At 40.8% G+C, this 15,039-nt stretch overlaps 1 protein-coding gene across 1 annotated transcript in view; it reads right to left on the bottom strand.

Moving 5' to 3' along the window:
- IQGAP1 (IQ motif containing GTPase activating protein 1) overlaps positions 1-12,542 on the bottom strand; it is a 53,951-nt gene extending 41,409 nt beyond the window's left edge. The window contains exons 1-2 of the mRNA XM_053954442.1: positions 12,466-12,542; positions 10,634-10,733 (exon numbers count right to left, since the gene is read on the bottom strand). Of these exons, the coding sequence (XP_053810417.1) occupies positions 10,634-10,733; positions 12,466-12,517 (152 nt within the window). The 5' untranslated portion in view covers positions 12,518-12,542. The remainder of the gene's footprint in view (positions 1-10,633; positions 10,734-12,465) is intronic.
- Positions 12,543-15,039: the final 2,497 nt, after the last annotated feature.

Raw genomic sequence — 15,039 nt, 5'->3', positions numbered from 1 at the left:
AAGAGTCCAAATCATAGCAACAGTTTTCACAATACCTTCCCAACTACCTTACTAGGAAAAAAAAAAAAAAAAAAAAAAAAACACCAAAAAACACCCACTTCCTTCAAACTGGAAGGCCTGAAGTAAGTAGAAGGGACATTTGACCAAACAATTTAATTAGACCTCCTTATGGAAGGACACAGAGGCAGCAAGTTTTATCTGTTTCCATAAAGATAAATGGCCCATAATTAGAACATAAGCTATCTCAATGTACTCATACCTGTTTCAACAGGTTCCCAAGTAGGTGTTATTATAACTACAAAACTAGAGCAATTTACATACAGTAATGTTCCTGCTTGGTGTGGCATTGCTTAACCATTTGCTAAGCCAGAGGACAAAGCTATGTTTTCAGAAAACATCATTCAGTATTTCATTCAGAGCTTTTAAATTTAAAAGCTCACATACTTGTATTAAAATTAACACTTGTCATCCTTAAAAGGCAGAAATACAGGTGGAATTTCCAGATGAACAGGACAAATACATTTCTCAATGAGCAGGGAACCTGGCTGATGGGCAACAACCTCTAATCCTTTTCAACATTAAGCATTACAACAATATGCCATCAATAAGCTTTTTGCAGAAGTTTTCAAATTTTTTCTGCTATGTCGGTTGTTTCCACTGTGCTCCCTCCCTCTCACCAGTACAGAAAACAATGTTTCACCCAGAATTATTTTTTCAATCAAGTTTCATCACATGACTGCATAGATAACATTGGATGTACAATTTTACTGAAGCTAGCTCTAATTAAAGGACTAAGTGTACCCCTCCCATCAGTTAGTCATACTGTTAAAAAATCCCCCTTCTAGAAGAAGATTCTTGAATACCTACATGCAGCTACTACCATCAGCTGTAATTTAGAGCCAGGCTTTCCTGACAAGACATGACAATAAAAAGGTAACATCAGGTACTGTTGGGCAGCCAGTCACTCAAGTAACATTGCTTTCAAAGGAAACATTGCTCCATTACCAAGGACTGGAAAAAAAAATAACATCATCATCTCAGCTAACAGCTTTTTTATTCTGCCACAATATGGCATTATTGAGGGTTGTGACAAGTTTACACAAACATGTCCTTATGTTTGAAAAGTACCATAGGTGTATTTCAACCAGAACTGGAGTTCAGACACAGCAAAAATTTAACATGGATCATATGGCATACCTTTTGCTCTTTCACTTGTGAAAATGTTGAGTCTGGCTAAACCTGAGACAATTGAAATAGTGTGGAAAATAAATAAAAAGTCACTCTTTTCCACTCAAGACTGATTATAGACATGCTTGAGGAAGTAGAACTATCAAACCATCTCTCCACAAACTGTTGCAAGAATATCAAATTGAATAAACAAAAATCTTCCTTAGAGCAGAAAATTTAAGAAATGGACAAAGCCTCTAAGGAAGGCTGCTCATTTAATGACAGGACTACCACGCAGCATGTTCCAGCACTAAAAGAAAACAGAGCATGGCATACAAAATACAGAAGGCATCAATAGTTGGAAAAAAGTGATTTTATCCACCAATGAGGAAAGCTCACTTCTTGGTCATCATTAAGTAGCAATAATTTCCAAGTAAAACTAATTATATGAAGGGGCCAGAAATATAAATAACATTTTCTAACCTTCAACTGTCCTGCAGTTCCAAAACAATGGACTTTACTTTTTGACACAGACCTAGCCAGCGATGTTTTTCAACTCCGAGACGACACAGTGGCCCAACACACCACCTAAGTCTGCACCTAGTGGTCACTTCCACTGTGCAGGCCTCAAGAGTGACATTGTAGCAAATGAGAACTCTAAGAAGATAAAGTACGTAACCTTGACACAGCATGCTGAAGAATAACTGGTACAATTCGGATCCTGGTCTGGTGCCAACACTTTTGGTTGAACCACATCACATTCTGCTTACTGGATACCTCACCAGTTTCATTAGCAGGAAAGCTGCAAACAGAACCTCCATGTAAACTTCTGAGCCACTAGTTTGAGAGCACTGGCCACAGAGTTCCTGATCATAGGTCAGAATCATGTGATTCTTCTCTTTGTAAGCATGTCAGTGCCACAGCAGTGCTTCTTTGCTTCCAGCGTTCCCCTACCTACTACATTTCAGAAGGGTGTTGTCTTCTTCTTCAAGAAGAGTATGCTCCGTTTCCCCCTGAATGAGGAAACGGAGGTAGACTAGAGGGGCACAGAGCTTAACTCTTTCCAGGTGCATATGACTGTTAGTCTGTATACCATACCAATGTATTTTAATCAGGAAAACAACCTAAACCTGTGCTTTACCAACATAGTTAGACTTTCTTTCTCCTTCTCACAACCATGAAATAGGCAGGCTGTTTGCCCAAAATCACATTCTTCAAAGACATCTTCAACATGTGGCTTCCATGTGTGTGCTCAGACTTCTTTAGTATTCACCAAATTCTTGAAATTAGGTCATTTTTGTGCACTTTTGAAGTGCCTGGAGCATCAAGAAAATCAACACTGGCTACCTTTGTGGTGTAACTCTGTCAAATATCACAGTGCTGATGCAAAAGTTCCTAAAGTTGTCTAGTCTGGGCTAAAAACAAAACAAAACAAAAAAAAAAGGCAAACTAAAAAAAAAAAAAGGAAAACATACAATAATAGTTTTGCTCACAAGAAAATAAATGAAAAGTTTGTTCTTGATCTGCCAAAGTTGGTATGACAACCTGCAGCAGTAAAGACCCAAAAACATTCACATACTTCAGGTTTTGGTAGTTAATTATCTAGTTTCACAATTCCACGACAACTACATTTTGAGCAAGAAGGACCTGTAACATGATCAACCTGTCCCTGTGTTGAAAACTACATTTATTTATGGTAGTTAATTATCTAGTTTCACAATTCCACGACAACTACATTTTGAGCAAGAAGGACCTGTAACATGATCAACCTGTCCCTGTGTTGAAAACTACATTTATTTATGTGGAAAGTAGCTTGTTTCACAGGATTTCTGATATACAGTAAATAAAATAAACCTCCTTAAGTAATCGTTTGTGATAGCATCTTATTCATGTGGCTGCTGTAAGAGGAGAATTTGGCAAGAAACTTAAAAGAGGTCAGAACTCTCTAACAAACAGAGTTTCAGTGATCACAGTATAACCATCAGTCAGAAGCTGGAAATGAGACAGTGAATAATGCTCGCCTGCCATTTAATTCCTATTACAAAAAAGACAAATCATGTCACCCAATGACTTACAAAATACTAAGCATTCCACTCAGAACAACAAAATCTCAAGAGAGAAAAACTATCTCCCTTTCCCTAACCCCCCAATGGATTTGCTCACCCCCAGGGTCCATATTTGCATAACATATCAATTTTTTTTTGCCCATCTTGTCTAGCACCCAGCACTGACACAATTTAAAGTGTTATCATCTTTTGCCTGAGAACTCATCCCACAGAAACAAGGCTCACAAAAGAAGACTAAGGGACACCAGCATGTTCCAGATGGCAGGTGTCCAATCTAAAGGAAGGTACCAACAATACTTATTTAGAACTCCACTCTTCAAAGATCATAATGACATCCAAGGGTAGGGTGGGGGGTAGAGGAGCACAGGAAGGCTTTCACAGTGGTGCAACAATCAGCATTCTGGGAAACGAGATCATCAAGAGATACAATGTTCAAGATTAGTCCCTTAAAGTCTTCCAAAGCAGGTAAAATCTGAAGTCACACTTGTTAACACTCAGAGGACTTTGCTCATATCAGTATGACACATTGTCAGGTACCTTTACAACCATTAAAATTACACCAGTAATTACCATAAAACTATCAGTATTCTAATTTGAATTATTCTATTGAACAAGATGTGTTTACTAAAACACATTTTGACTGCTGACTGGTCTATTTCTAACCCTCTATTTCACTACCAAAAGCATCTTTCTTAATTTCACTTTCAACTCAAATAGCTTTGAAAAATCTAACAAGCTGAAATAAAAATTTAAATCTTTGTCACTTGCCCCAGAAAAGAAAAAGCTCTTGCTTAAGCAGGAAAAGTATGTTCAAGCTATCCACCCAGGATAGGGCCATTACACCTGGACCAATAAGCATCAGGAGGTCCAGGACCTGTTGCCCTGACGTGGCGGGTGACCAGTCATGAAGTTCTCCTCACATCTCCTGCACACTTTCTCAGTTGGCAACCATGTGCAGAATTTACAGGTCACAGATAAGGATAAGCCTTTCCATACCCTTTGATAGTAAACAGTGATGACTATATCTGTCCAGTACCATCTCCATGATTCACCAGCATTTGTTCACTGTGCTCTGCCTCCAAAGGGAGTCTAGTGAAACTGAATGTAAACATGCTGGGATCTGGATGACTAGCAGCTAATCCAGGCATTTTTAAAGACAAGTAATTCCAACTGTTGCACGTGGTGCCTTCACATCTAGATGCTTCTGTTTGTGATCATTTAGCTCTTCTTCTAATGCAATTCCCCAGAAATGCACCAAGGAAAAGATGCATGGCCACTGTAGCACCACAGCAGAGGAAAAAGCAGTGAGAGCAAAAGGGCAGCACCTTTTTTTTTTTTCCCTCCAACAGTATCTGCATAAACCATCCGAAAGAATGTACAAAACTATGTCTTAAAAGCTTTTTCACTGCTCACTACTGTGACACCACAGGAAAGGCATTTTTTGGACTAACCATACTATTCATTTTATTGAAAGATGAGGATTCCCATACTCCAGCAGATCATTCATATGTAGAGGCAATCTCAAATATTTTTAAAGCAGTTACAAATGTAGACACAGATGGTTAAGAAGAGAAAAGTTGGAAGACAGCCTCAGCTCTTTATCCAGTTCACCTGAACAAGGGCATTAGACAGCCATGGAGAAAACTCCAACAAAAACTTCTTCTCAAAATAACTCATTCTACCAACTCCAAACACTTCAAAAGATGAAAGATCTCAGAGAGTTAACAACAGCAAAGTAAAAAAAATTTATCATATCAGGAGTGTTCTCCTCTAGAAAAGGAGGTGGATATTTAAATACCTTTCAGTAAGTTTTGTACATAACAAGTACTACCCACAGCTAAAAGAACATTCTCATTATCCACACAGGCATTTTCAGTTCAGAGATACAAAAGAGCTGGAAATTAATGAGTAACTCTAACTAGCAGTAGGTCAGATTTTTCCCAGTGATTGATGTACTCTTCCTGGCAACATGCAGCTGAACCAAAGACAATATTGATACTCTGGCATTAAAATCTTTCCCTCTACCACTCCCCGCCTCCTTAAAAGTAAATATGAGGTTCCTCTTTGCTCCCTTGCAAACACTGCCATCAACCTGTAAAAATTCCCTCAGCTGCTCTTGCTGATGAGGATACTACTGTACTTGCCATGTCTGCCAAAAAAGGTTGATCATTTGTCCTGGAGAGATTTCAGATGAGTACCAAGCCCACACAGTCAAGAGGAACGTAATTATCAAACACACAGGAATCTTTTTCAAGATAATTGCCTTGATCACTTAGCATTAGAAACTAAATAGGCCTAAAAATGCTTGGAAGCTACAACATCACTGAAGTTATCACTCCTCAAGCCCAACTTGATTTCTTGTAAATAAGGGTTATTAAGAAGCACTCCACAGTACTTGATAGCCAAGAAGTGCTAGCAACATCTGTTTGCTTTGGTTATTTTGGGCTCTTCTCTCCTTACATTACACACTACTCCTTCAGAAAGCATAGTCCAAAAAGAAAAATCCTGGTCTCTGAACAAACAGTTGTTTCTTTCCTCCTGGCCTGCCTTTCATTACCATTTCCAATGAGTCATAAAAGAAGTATCCAAGTGAGGCAAAGATGCTGGTACTCCACCACTGTCCTTTGTGTACCTCTCTCCACCCACTTCTCAGAAAAATATAGTCCTGAATATGCATTCCAAGCCACTTCCAGTCCAGACAGCCACTCCCTGCAACTGCATGAGGTCATACGAAACAGAACAGGATCTGTAGAGAAATATCTCAAGTCCAAACAGGAGCTGATAAAAGCCCAAATAAAGCGGTAAGAGCTAAGCAGAAGTTCCTTCAACTTACAAACAGTGATAATAAAATATTGTCTATGAATACTCCTGGATTACAATCTAATATGGCACTTGCATTGTGTCTGAGAGAAGCAGAAAGGAAACAAAAAAAACCACCACAAAACAACACATACAGAAAAAACAATCCAAACAACCAACCCCAAAGCAGTATCTGACCCCTTCTATAAGTGGAAACATCGATTATAGTAAAACACCCTGACTTCTAGATAAGGACCACAAAAATCAGGTCTCAGGCTGCTTCTATTCGAGACAAGTATACCCTTACCCTTCTGTGAGAGTGAGCTGGCAACAGAATAGAGTATATTTTTACAGTTTTATCTGCACTGCCACAGCTTTTCTATCAGATTGCTGTGATTTGGAGACAGGGGAAAAATAAAACAAGCAAAATAATCTAAACAAACAAACAAAAAAGAGAACACAAAAAAGAAAATTTGAAGTATTAAACAACACTTATTAATAAAGCCATTTTTCTTCAAGAATGAAGCATCTGGCTCACAGACAGTAGAGGAACCCCTCTACTCACAATCTTCATTTTAACTCTAAATTTAATTTCATTCTTTCACAATCTTGAGCAACTTAGTTACACTCTGCTTCCCTTTTTCCAATTAGCAAGAATTAATTCCTGTTTCACAAGACTGTTGCACATTATTAACTGAAATTAAAACCTACTAAATAACAATAGAAAAACAGTGACAATTGAAAAAGACCAATCAAACAACATGCTGTAATACCATTAAATAAGTACAAATTATTCCTCTAATAATGCTTCTGATGTATGTTCATTAACAGACAGGTCCTGCAAACAGCTATAAATTGCCATAAAATAGAGTACAGAAGTACCCAAAGTTACACTGCACATGGGTCATCACACCAGACAGATCAGAAATTCAAACGTTTCTAAATATTTTATTTCAGTGTGAAATTAGGTGCTAAACAATTATCATCTTACCTTCTTCTAACATTAAAAAAAAAAACCCTCCTTGCTTCTAGATTCCATATCTATTGCTCGGTTAAAGGGCTGGCAAGCCTCTAACAATGCAGATGCAATGCAAATCAGCATGTTGTTAATCACAGGATTTTAGGTGTCTTTATGTTGTAGAAGAAAAAATAAATACAAACTATAGTGTAGTAGTATTTGTGTTGTAGAAGAAAAAATAAATACAAACTACAGCATTTGAATGCAATATATATTGCATTCTATACTGTAAGAATATAACATGATTATGGGGAAGAGGAGAGGAGTCACCAACTGCTGTTCTTCAGCTGCCTCCCAACCTGCCTTGGCTACCATCAACTTTATAATGTTCACCTTTTCAGTTTCTGAGTGTGACACAGAGTACACCAGCTACCTTCCTTTGCTCTTAGGTCCTCCTCTTCTCCTTAGAGATATAACTTCTAATCTGACATTCTCTCACCACGAAGGAAGATTATTAGCCCTCTCACAGCTCAGAGGGACTGTAATCAATAGCACAAGAAAAAGGCCACAGTATCTAATTCAGATGCTACGCCTCAGTTACATTACTGGCAAAGAAGTCAAAAATATAGAAAATCTCAGATCAAGGGCATTAATTTCAAACACACTGATCCCTTATAGTTCTTGTTTAATTGCTTCTGCTAAATAAACTCCTTACCAACAAAGCAGCCAAGAGCCCTCTTCTAGACTGTACTAGTAGCAATAAATAAAACTCAAAGGGTAATTTACAAAATAACTTCTCAGGAAGGAAAAAAAACTCCTGGAAGCAGACAGTGAACTCAAGCCTTTGCTCTCCCTCATATATCTTAATTATTAAACTCAGAAGTCTGCTCCCCTCCTGGTCATTTAATCTTTAACTCTTATGTTAAGTGATATGGCCTTCTCTATAGGAATCAGGAACTCCTACTCACTTATACATGAATGGCCTGTATGCCACTACGCAAACAAGGGTTATGGGTCGGATAAGGGTTGAGGCTCTCCAAGCAGACCTTCCACTTGAAAAATAAGTGCTCCAACTGCCAAGGTGGATACGAGGAAGACTGTACACCACTACTTGCATTTTGAGCAGCACAGCTGTTTCTCCATTCTTTACAAAACATACTGGCTACTGCTAGGCATTATTTGAAACATCTCAAGGCTCACCCTGAGCCAAGAGTGGCAAAAGGTGTGGCAAAAATCAAATGCCCAGCTGCTCAACCTCATCAATATCAAGACAACACTCAGAAGCAGAGACAAGATCACTAAAACTTCAGAGTCAAAGCTGATTTATTTAAAGAGTAAGTACCCACAATTAAGCAAGAGCTAGACGAAAATATTAAAGCTGTTACTGTAAAATGTATTTTCGCCTGAGGGTTTTTTGTTTGTTTGTTTTTCAGATCTGCGCATGGAATTCAAGAGAGAATCAGTACCTCCTCAAGCATTTACTCCAAGGTTGATGGCAGGAAGAGCCCACAAGTGAAGGATCTGGGGCTTCTTCAAGCTTGGACAGTTAGAACAGTGCAACTCATCTCTCCCTGTTTGCCCTGCATTTGCTGCTAAAAACTTTGTATTCAAAGGGAAGGAGTTCTTTTGAAACACAGTCAGATCTTACTTACTACTTCAAACTTCATTCAAGTCTGTATGGAAGGAAAATTATTATCTACTAGTAACTAAGCAGTCTCTGTGAACTTACAGTAGTGATAACTCTCATAAAGCACCTAAAGGACTACAGCATAAACTGCGTGTTCCCCGTCCCTTCAAAAATATACTATAAATTCTTGGTAAAATTAAAGTCCTGTAATTAAATCCTTTATATTCTGCCAGCAGTGAACTTGTACAAACAGAGTACTTCCTCCTCAGTAAAGTCACAGCTGAACATGTCTGCCTTGCTAAGGAAGAATGACACAGATTTATACAGAATTCATCACCCAACCAGGGAAAATTTTCTAGCTCTTAACCCATGTCATCTTTTGAAGGACAAAGGGAGACTTAAGTGTTCCCTGAACCATGACAAAACATGCTCTCGGCTATGTCGAACATGCATTTATGTATGTTGCATTCCTATTCTTCACATACAGCATATAAGATTTAATGTTTGCAAAATATTTTTTTAAATAGCAACAACAGGACTTCATGCATTCATTTTTAATGTCCTTTTTCCTTCACAGCATCTCCTGTGTTCTGATCATACTTTCAATTAATTGTCTGAATGAAGATACACAGTATATTTATAAGCTTATTAAACGTGGAGATTACACACATGCTGGAAGACAATAATAAGATAAAAGTTATTTCGATATTTTAAACAAAAATCAGGAAAAATCTAATTCAGCAGGATCGAATGAAGGGTAACATTCGGGAAAACACAATAGACCATATAAACAAAAGATGAGAAACAAATGTCAGCAGCACAACTTCAAGGTGATAACTCAGCAAAACTCTACTATACCATAACATCATGAAAAAGCAGATGCCATGCAATAATGTATGATACTATCAAATCTGTTGGCGTATACAAAATAATCGTTACGCTCTTTGTAAGTATGCCCACTAAGGCCCCATTGGAAAAGTTTTCTCTCTTTTGGCAGAGGACTTCCAGAAAGTCACTGTCTGGGAAGAAGTCCAAGCAACCCAGGGAAAAGTACTACAGATCTATTAAATAGATGGATGCATGGAGAAATAGGCAATAATTGAGTTCTCAGTGTGCAAGGAATATACACTGCTACAATTTAAATTTGTAAAGGTTTCAGTTAAGAGGAAGGGAATAACCGTTTTTCCATGTGCACTGCTAAGCCAGGAGGCGATATTGCACCAGACATATACAAGTTAGACAACAGGAAGTGATGCCTTTTCTTGGGTTTAGAATTAAGAGTTATATAGGGTTAAGGGATAAAGGGCTTTTTATCTCAGTATCTAATAAGGATTTTTATGGTGCAATAATTCACCAAGGTGGAATAAGTCAAAATGTACACACACAGTAGATTGCGTATACAATTTTATGGACTTTGTAAATTAGTGTATTTAAAAATGATGCTCCAATGAGAGGTTTAAATGAACAGTGTGACATTTTCTTATCTTCAAGTATTTTCCCCCAGATGGACTTAATTTTAGTTTATAGGACATGTTTTAGAGGGGGTCTTGGTTTTTCAAGGTACCATAAGGTTTTTTGGCCTCCAACTGCAAGGCCTTCAGGATATTTGGTCTTCTGGCTTAACAGAATACCAAGACTATGGTAAGATATTAGACTTAAAGAATTACAAGTATACATGTTAAGGGTATTGAGAATATATAAGTGGTATATAAAAAGAAAAGGTAAAAAATCATCATGGCATCAGGAGAACCCATTCAGTGCTAGAAATAACAGAACAAACAGCTTCAGAGTCCTTGTCATGAAGTCTTTGAGAACCTTAGAAACACACATCAGAGGTAGGTTGTTTTTTGGGGGGAGGGAGTTTCTTTGATTTTTTTGGTTGGTTGTTTTTTGTAGTGAAACTATATAGCCACTAAGAAACCGAGACAAGAGGTAACATGCATCCAAATTATTCCCTGTACCAAAGGTCACATCTTCTTTTAAAGCACCAGCAGTTTCAAAATCAATTATTCTCACCTCTTTGCTTCCTCCAGATGACAAAGGTATTCATAGGCTACATTCTGGCGTCGCCTTTCATCCATTTCCTCTGCTGTTAATCTCTCATTATCCAAGACAGCTGAAAATAAACAAAACATGGCCCTCAGATGGCTGAAGATTGAATGTAATGGAACAGGCACATCAAAAATCAGATCCAACCTCTCCCACAGAAACTCATCACAGTTGGTTTTTTTTTTCATTCAGAAAACTAAGGATCTGATAATTACTTGTTCTCTACTAGCAAGAGAAAACACTCAGTTTCCTTATCCTTGTCACATAAACTTGCCAGCTTCCTTCTTCCTGATTTCTCAAATTCACGGCATCCCTCTTACAATTTCTTAGAAACAATCCTTTATTTTCTTATTTTCTTCTAGCTTTGCCTTCCTCAAAAGCACATCAGTGACCACTTGTCCCCTCACCTATCCTCCAATTTTGATAGCAAAAGTTTAAGGAAGGACACAAATACATATTCACATTATATAACCCCTTCTATATCTTTCTAGTCCACCTCTAAAGCAAGGTGGAAATGCTACTCACACTCCCTATATGGAAGGGAATCATTCAGATTCCCAACCTGCATGCCATCTTTGGATCATGCTGAAGACCTACATAGGGGTAATATGCTTAAATCTTCTAGATTCTGTGTGTTCAAAGCCTCAGTGAAAAAGTCTTCTCTTCCCATACTTACAGCTAAATACACCTCATGTCAAAGAAAGAAGAAAAACCCACAGCTTTTTTAGGTATTATGGACCAATTTGACTAATAGGAAATGTCTCATACTGTTATTAAGCAAAGGTTAGCTTATACCTAAAATAACTTCAACAGCAATCTATGGTGCGCTTGTGAGACCCCAGCAGGAACACTGCATCCAGGTCTGGCATCCTCAGCACAAAACCTGCTAGAGCACGTCCAGAGGACGGCAACAAAGATGCTCCGGGGGCTGGAACACCTCTGCCACAGCGGCAGGGGTTGTTCAGCCTGGAGAAGGCTCTCTCTATGGCCTCTCTGTACTTAAAAGGGAGCTTATAAAAGGAAGAGGGAAATACTGACGGGACAAGGGGGAACAGTTTTAAACTAGAAGTTTCTTGAACCAAGAAGATAGTGAGGCATTGGCACGGGCTGCTCAGAGAAGCTGCGGCAGCCCCATCCCTGGAGTGTTAAAAGACCAGGTGGGACCGACTGCCGCTTACAACATCGCCCCTCCAGAGCACCACGTTTTCCTCCGCCGTTGATCATTTTTGACGCGGTATCGTAGCATAGGCGAGCCCGCGCGTCGGACGCCAAGATCCAAAGCCTCCCTCTCCATAGCCAGCCCACGACAAAGCAGTGAAGGTGTCCGATGGGAGCGGTGTTTCGCCCGGCAAATCGGGTGTGGTCGCCAAAATCGGCGGGAAGGCGGAAGGCAACGCCGCCCCCGCCCCTCCCGCGGCGGACATCTTGGGCGAGGCGCAGGGCTCGCGCGCGGCAGACGACGGTGGCACAGCCGTGGGACGCCCCGTCGCTGCTCATCCACTGCCTTTTCCCAGCACTCATCTCCAACCCTCAGGAGGACCGTCGAGTTTCGACGAGCTCCCGCGCGGCACGGCGCCCATCTCGCGGGAGGAGCAGCTCGCCGGGGCCCGCGAGGAGAGCCGGCGGGGCGCACCGTGCCCGCGGGGCAGTCCCGGAGCCCGGACCCCGCGGCTCCCCCCATGCCTGCGGTGGCCCAGCCTCCCCTCCCAGCGCTGAACGCTGGAAGGCACGGACAGCTCGGACTGGGCGTCGCTTAGTGGCCACGCGGATTCCCGGACCTCCAAGGTCCCGGTACTTACAGCCATAGTGGGGCCGGGACACGGCCAGCCCGTCCACGTCCTCCGCCGCCATGGCGCTGCGCTGGGCTGGGGCTAGCGGGAGCTGGGCGCGGCTGTTCCTCTTCCTGCCGCACCGGGTGTGGCGGGGGAGGAGTCGCCCCTCCGAGCTCTCTCTCCTTCTCCCCGCCCCGGCCGCACCCTAGGCGCCCCCGCCACCTTCGGCCGCCGCTGGAGAGAAACGACGAGTTGCGCAGCCCCCCTCCGGCCAGACCCAGTCTAGCTCGGCCCGTCCCGTAAACCTGAAGGACCCGGCTTGGCCGTCTTGTCTCTCGCCGGGGTCCCTCCCTCTCACAGGGCCAGCGCCCTGGCTTGAATCTGTTAGCCTCATTCCTAACACCCAGCTAAGCTCTCACCTAAACTCCGCCAGCGTATGCGGGACACAGCCCAGGTCAACCTGTTCATGACCCACTGAGAGGGTAAGATTTACCCTCTCAGTCTTCCCAGCCCAGCCATGTGTACCCCACTGTGTGCAGAGCAGCCTCATCAGCTCAGCCTCTACAGCCCGGCTGCCTCCCACATGCTGCTTTGCCTAAGCCCTCTTGTCCTGCCAGGTTCCCCAGCTGCATTGCCCTTCACAGTAGCAAAACCTGGCCTTGCTGGATGCAGTCATGCCTTTCCATCTAAACAGCTCTACTGACCAAACCGTGGTAACTCACCTGAAATGTCAGCCACAAGTGGAAGCAGGTGCCCCAAAACAATAGCAACATCCAGCAGCACTGCCACAGGGAGAATCATGCCCTGAAAATTTCCTTCCCCTCAGTACATATTACTGTTGCTTTGCCTATTTCTTGTTCAAGGGTCAGAGTACTGACTACACCAGCCACCATGTGTCCATTTTAATTAGTCACATAAATTTCACTGCCAGGGCATACACTTACTACCTAAGCACACATTAAGTAATTTGGAAGACCAATAGCCTCTGTTAGGAAAAGCATCACCAGCAGGTAAGGGAGTCAATCATTCTCATCTTCCCAGCCGTGGATTCACTTTCAGCTTCCCCAGTACAAGGAAGACATGGACATAATGGAACAAGTACAGTGAAATTGATTAAGGGCTTGGAGCATCTGACATATGAGGAGAGCACGAGAGAACATGCCAAGAAGCAGTGGGCAATGGACTGAAAAACATAAAAAGTCCCATTTCAACAAAATAAAAAATAGTTGTATTCTGAAGGTGATCCAACATTGGAACAAGTTACCTGGAGAAGTTGTGGAGTCTCTGTCCTTGGAGATAGTTCAAGCCTAACTAGGCATAGTCCTGGACAAACCTGCTCGAGTTCACCTGGTATTGAGGAAACAAGGTGGGACTAGAGACTTCTAGAGGTCACTTCAAAACTCAATGATTCCATGAGCCCATCAAAAAGTATATTTACTTACTATATATACCTAGGTAACATGGAACAGGACAAGAAGACACAGTCTAAAGCTGGGCCAGGGCAGGTTTAGCTTGGACATTAGGAAGAATTTCTTCACAGGAAGGGTGATTAGATATTGGAACGGGCTGCCAAGGAATGTGGTGGAGACATCATCCTGTAAGTGTTAGAGGAAAGACTGGACATGGCACTTAGTGCTTCGATCTAGTTGACAAGGTGGTGTTCAATCATTGGTTGGACTCAACAGTCTTAGAGAACCTAATTGATTAAAGGAAGACGTAATTCAATGGTTACAGAAATAACTGCATTGGGGAATGCCAGACATAAATTACAAAACAAAAGGTTTTATAATACAGTTACGATTCTATTTATTAACATTTGCATTACTTCACATTTGGCCACTTGTAAGTTATGCAATGAGAAGACATTTAAAATTATGTTTATATGTAGACTGTGGAGTGCAGAATTTATTTTGTTCCCCCTAAAAATCTCGTAACATTTTTGCACAGTGCCACAATCCTTCCTCAAAAACATCTCATTCTGATAAGAAAAATAAAACACAATTATTACATGTCATCAAAGAACCTTTCTGAACCTCTTCAAGGTTGTATTCAATGGTACCTATAACAGGTCCCCTGATTTAAGATTTCTGGTGTTTGTTATTGACTTTGTGAAATGTTTTTATTAGGAGTTGTGTATCGATGTGTCTAATTTATTGCCTTTCCTGTTCCTTGTCTTTTTTTCCCCTAATGTTGAACGAGCACTAGTCAGATGGCCCTGCAAATATTATAGAGATAGCTATTTTTCTCTCATTTCAAAATTTGAGCAACCAATTCTGTAAAAAAATTATTTTAAGTTTTTGCCTTAATGACTAATCACTAGGCTTCCCAGAGAAAATGAGCACCAAAATCCTTTAAATAAACTACTGTTATCTGTTCTTTTGCAGAGGTTTCCAGACCAATTGTATACTGTGATATTTATGTCAAGGATGCTTAACAAATGTCTAGCCCAACTCCTCAGTCTTTATCATGATGGTAGAAGTTTTGTCAACAGAAAGACGATAGTTTTATTATACTCATACATGATAAACAATAATGTTGGGGCTCCCAGTTTACACATAAGCTATAGATAGTACATGCCCATATTCTTCCTACATTTCAGAC

This window comes from Vidua chalybeata, chromosome 13 (assembly GCF_026979565.1).
Source record: "Vidua chalybeata isolate OUT-0048 chromosome 13, bVidCha1 merged haplotype, whole genome shotgun sequence".
NCBI lineage: Eukaryota > Metazoa > Chordata > Aves > Passeriformes > Viduidae > Vidua > Vidua chalybeata.
This window is presented reverse-complemented; position numbering and strand designations above follow the sequence as displayed.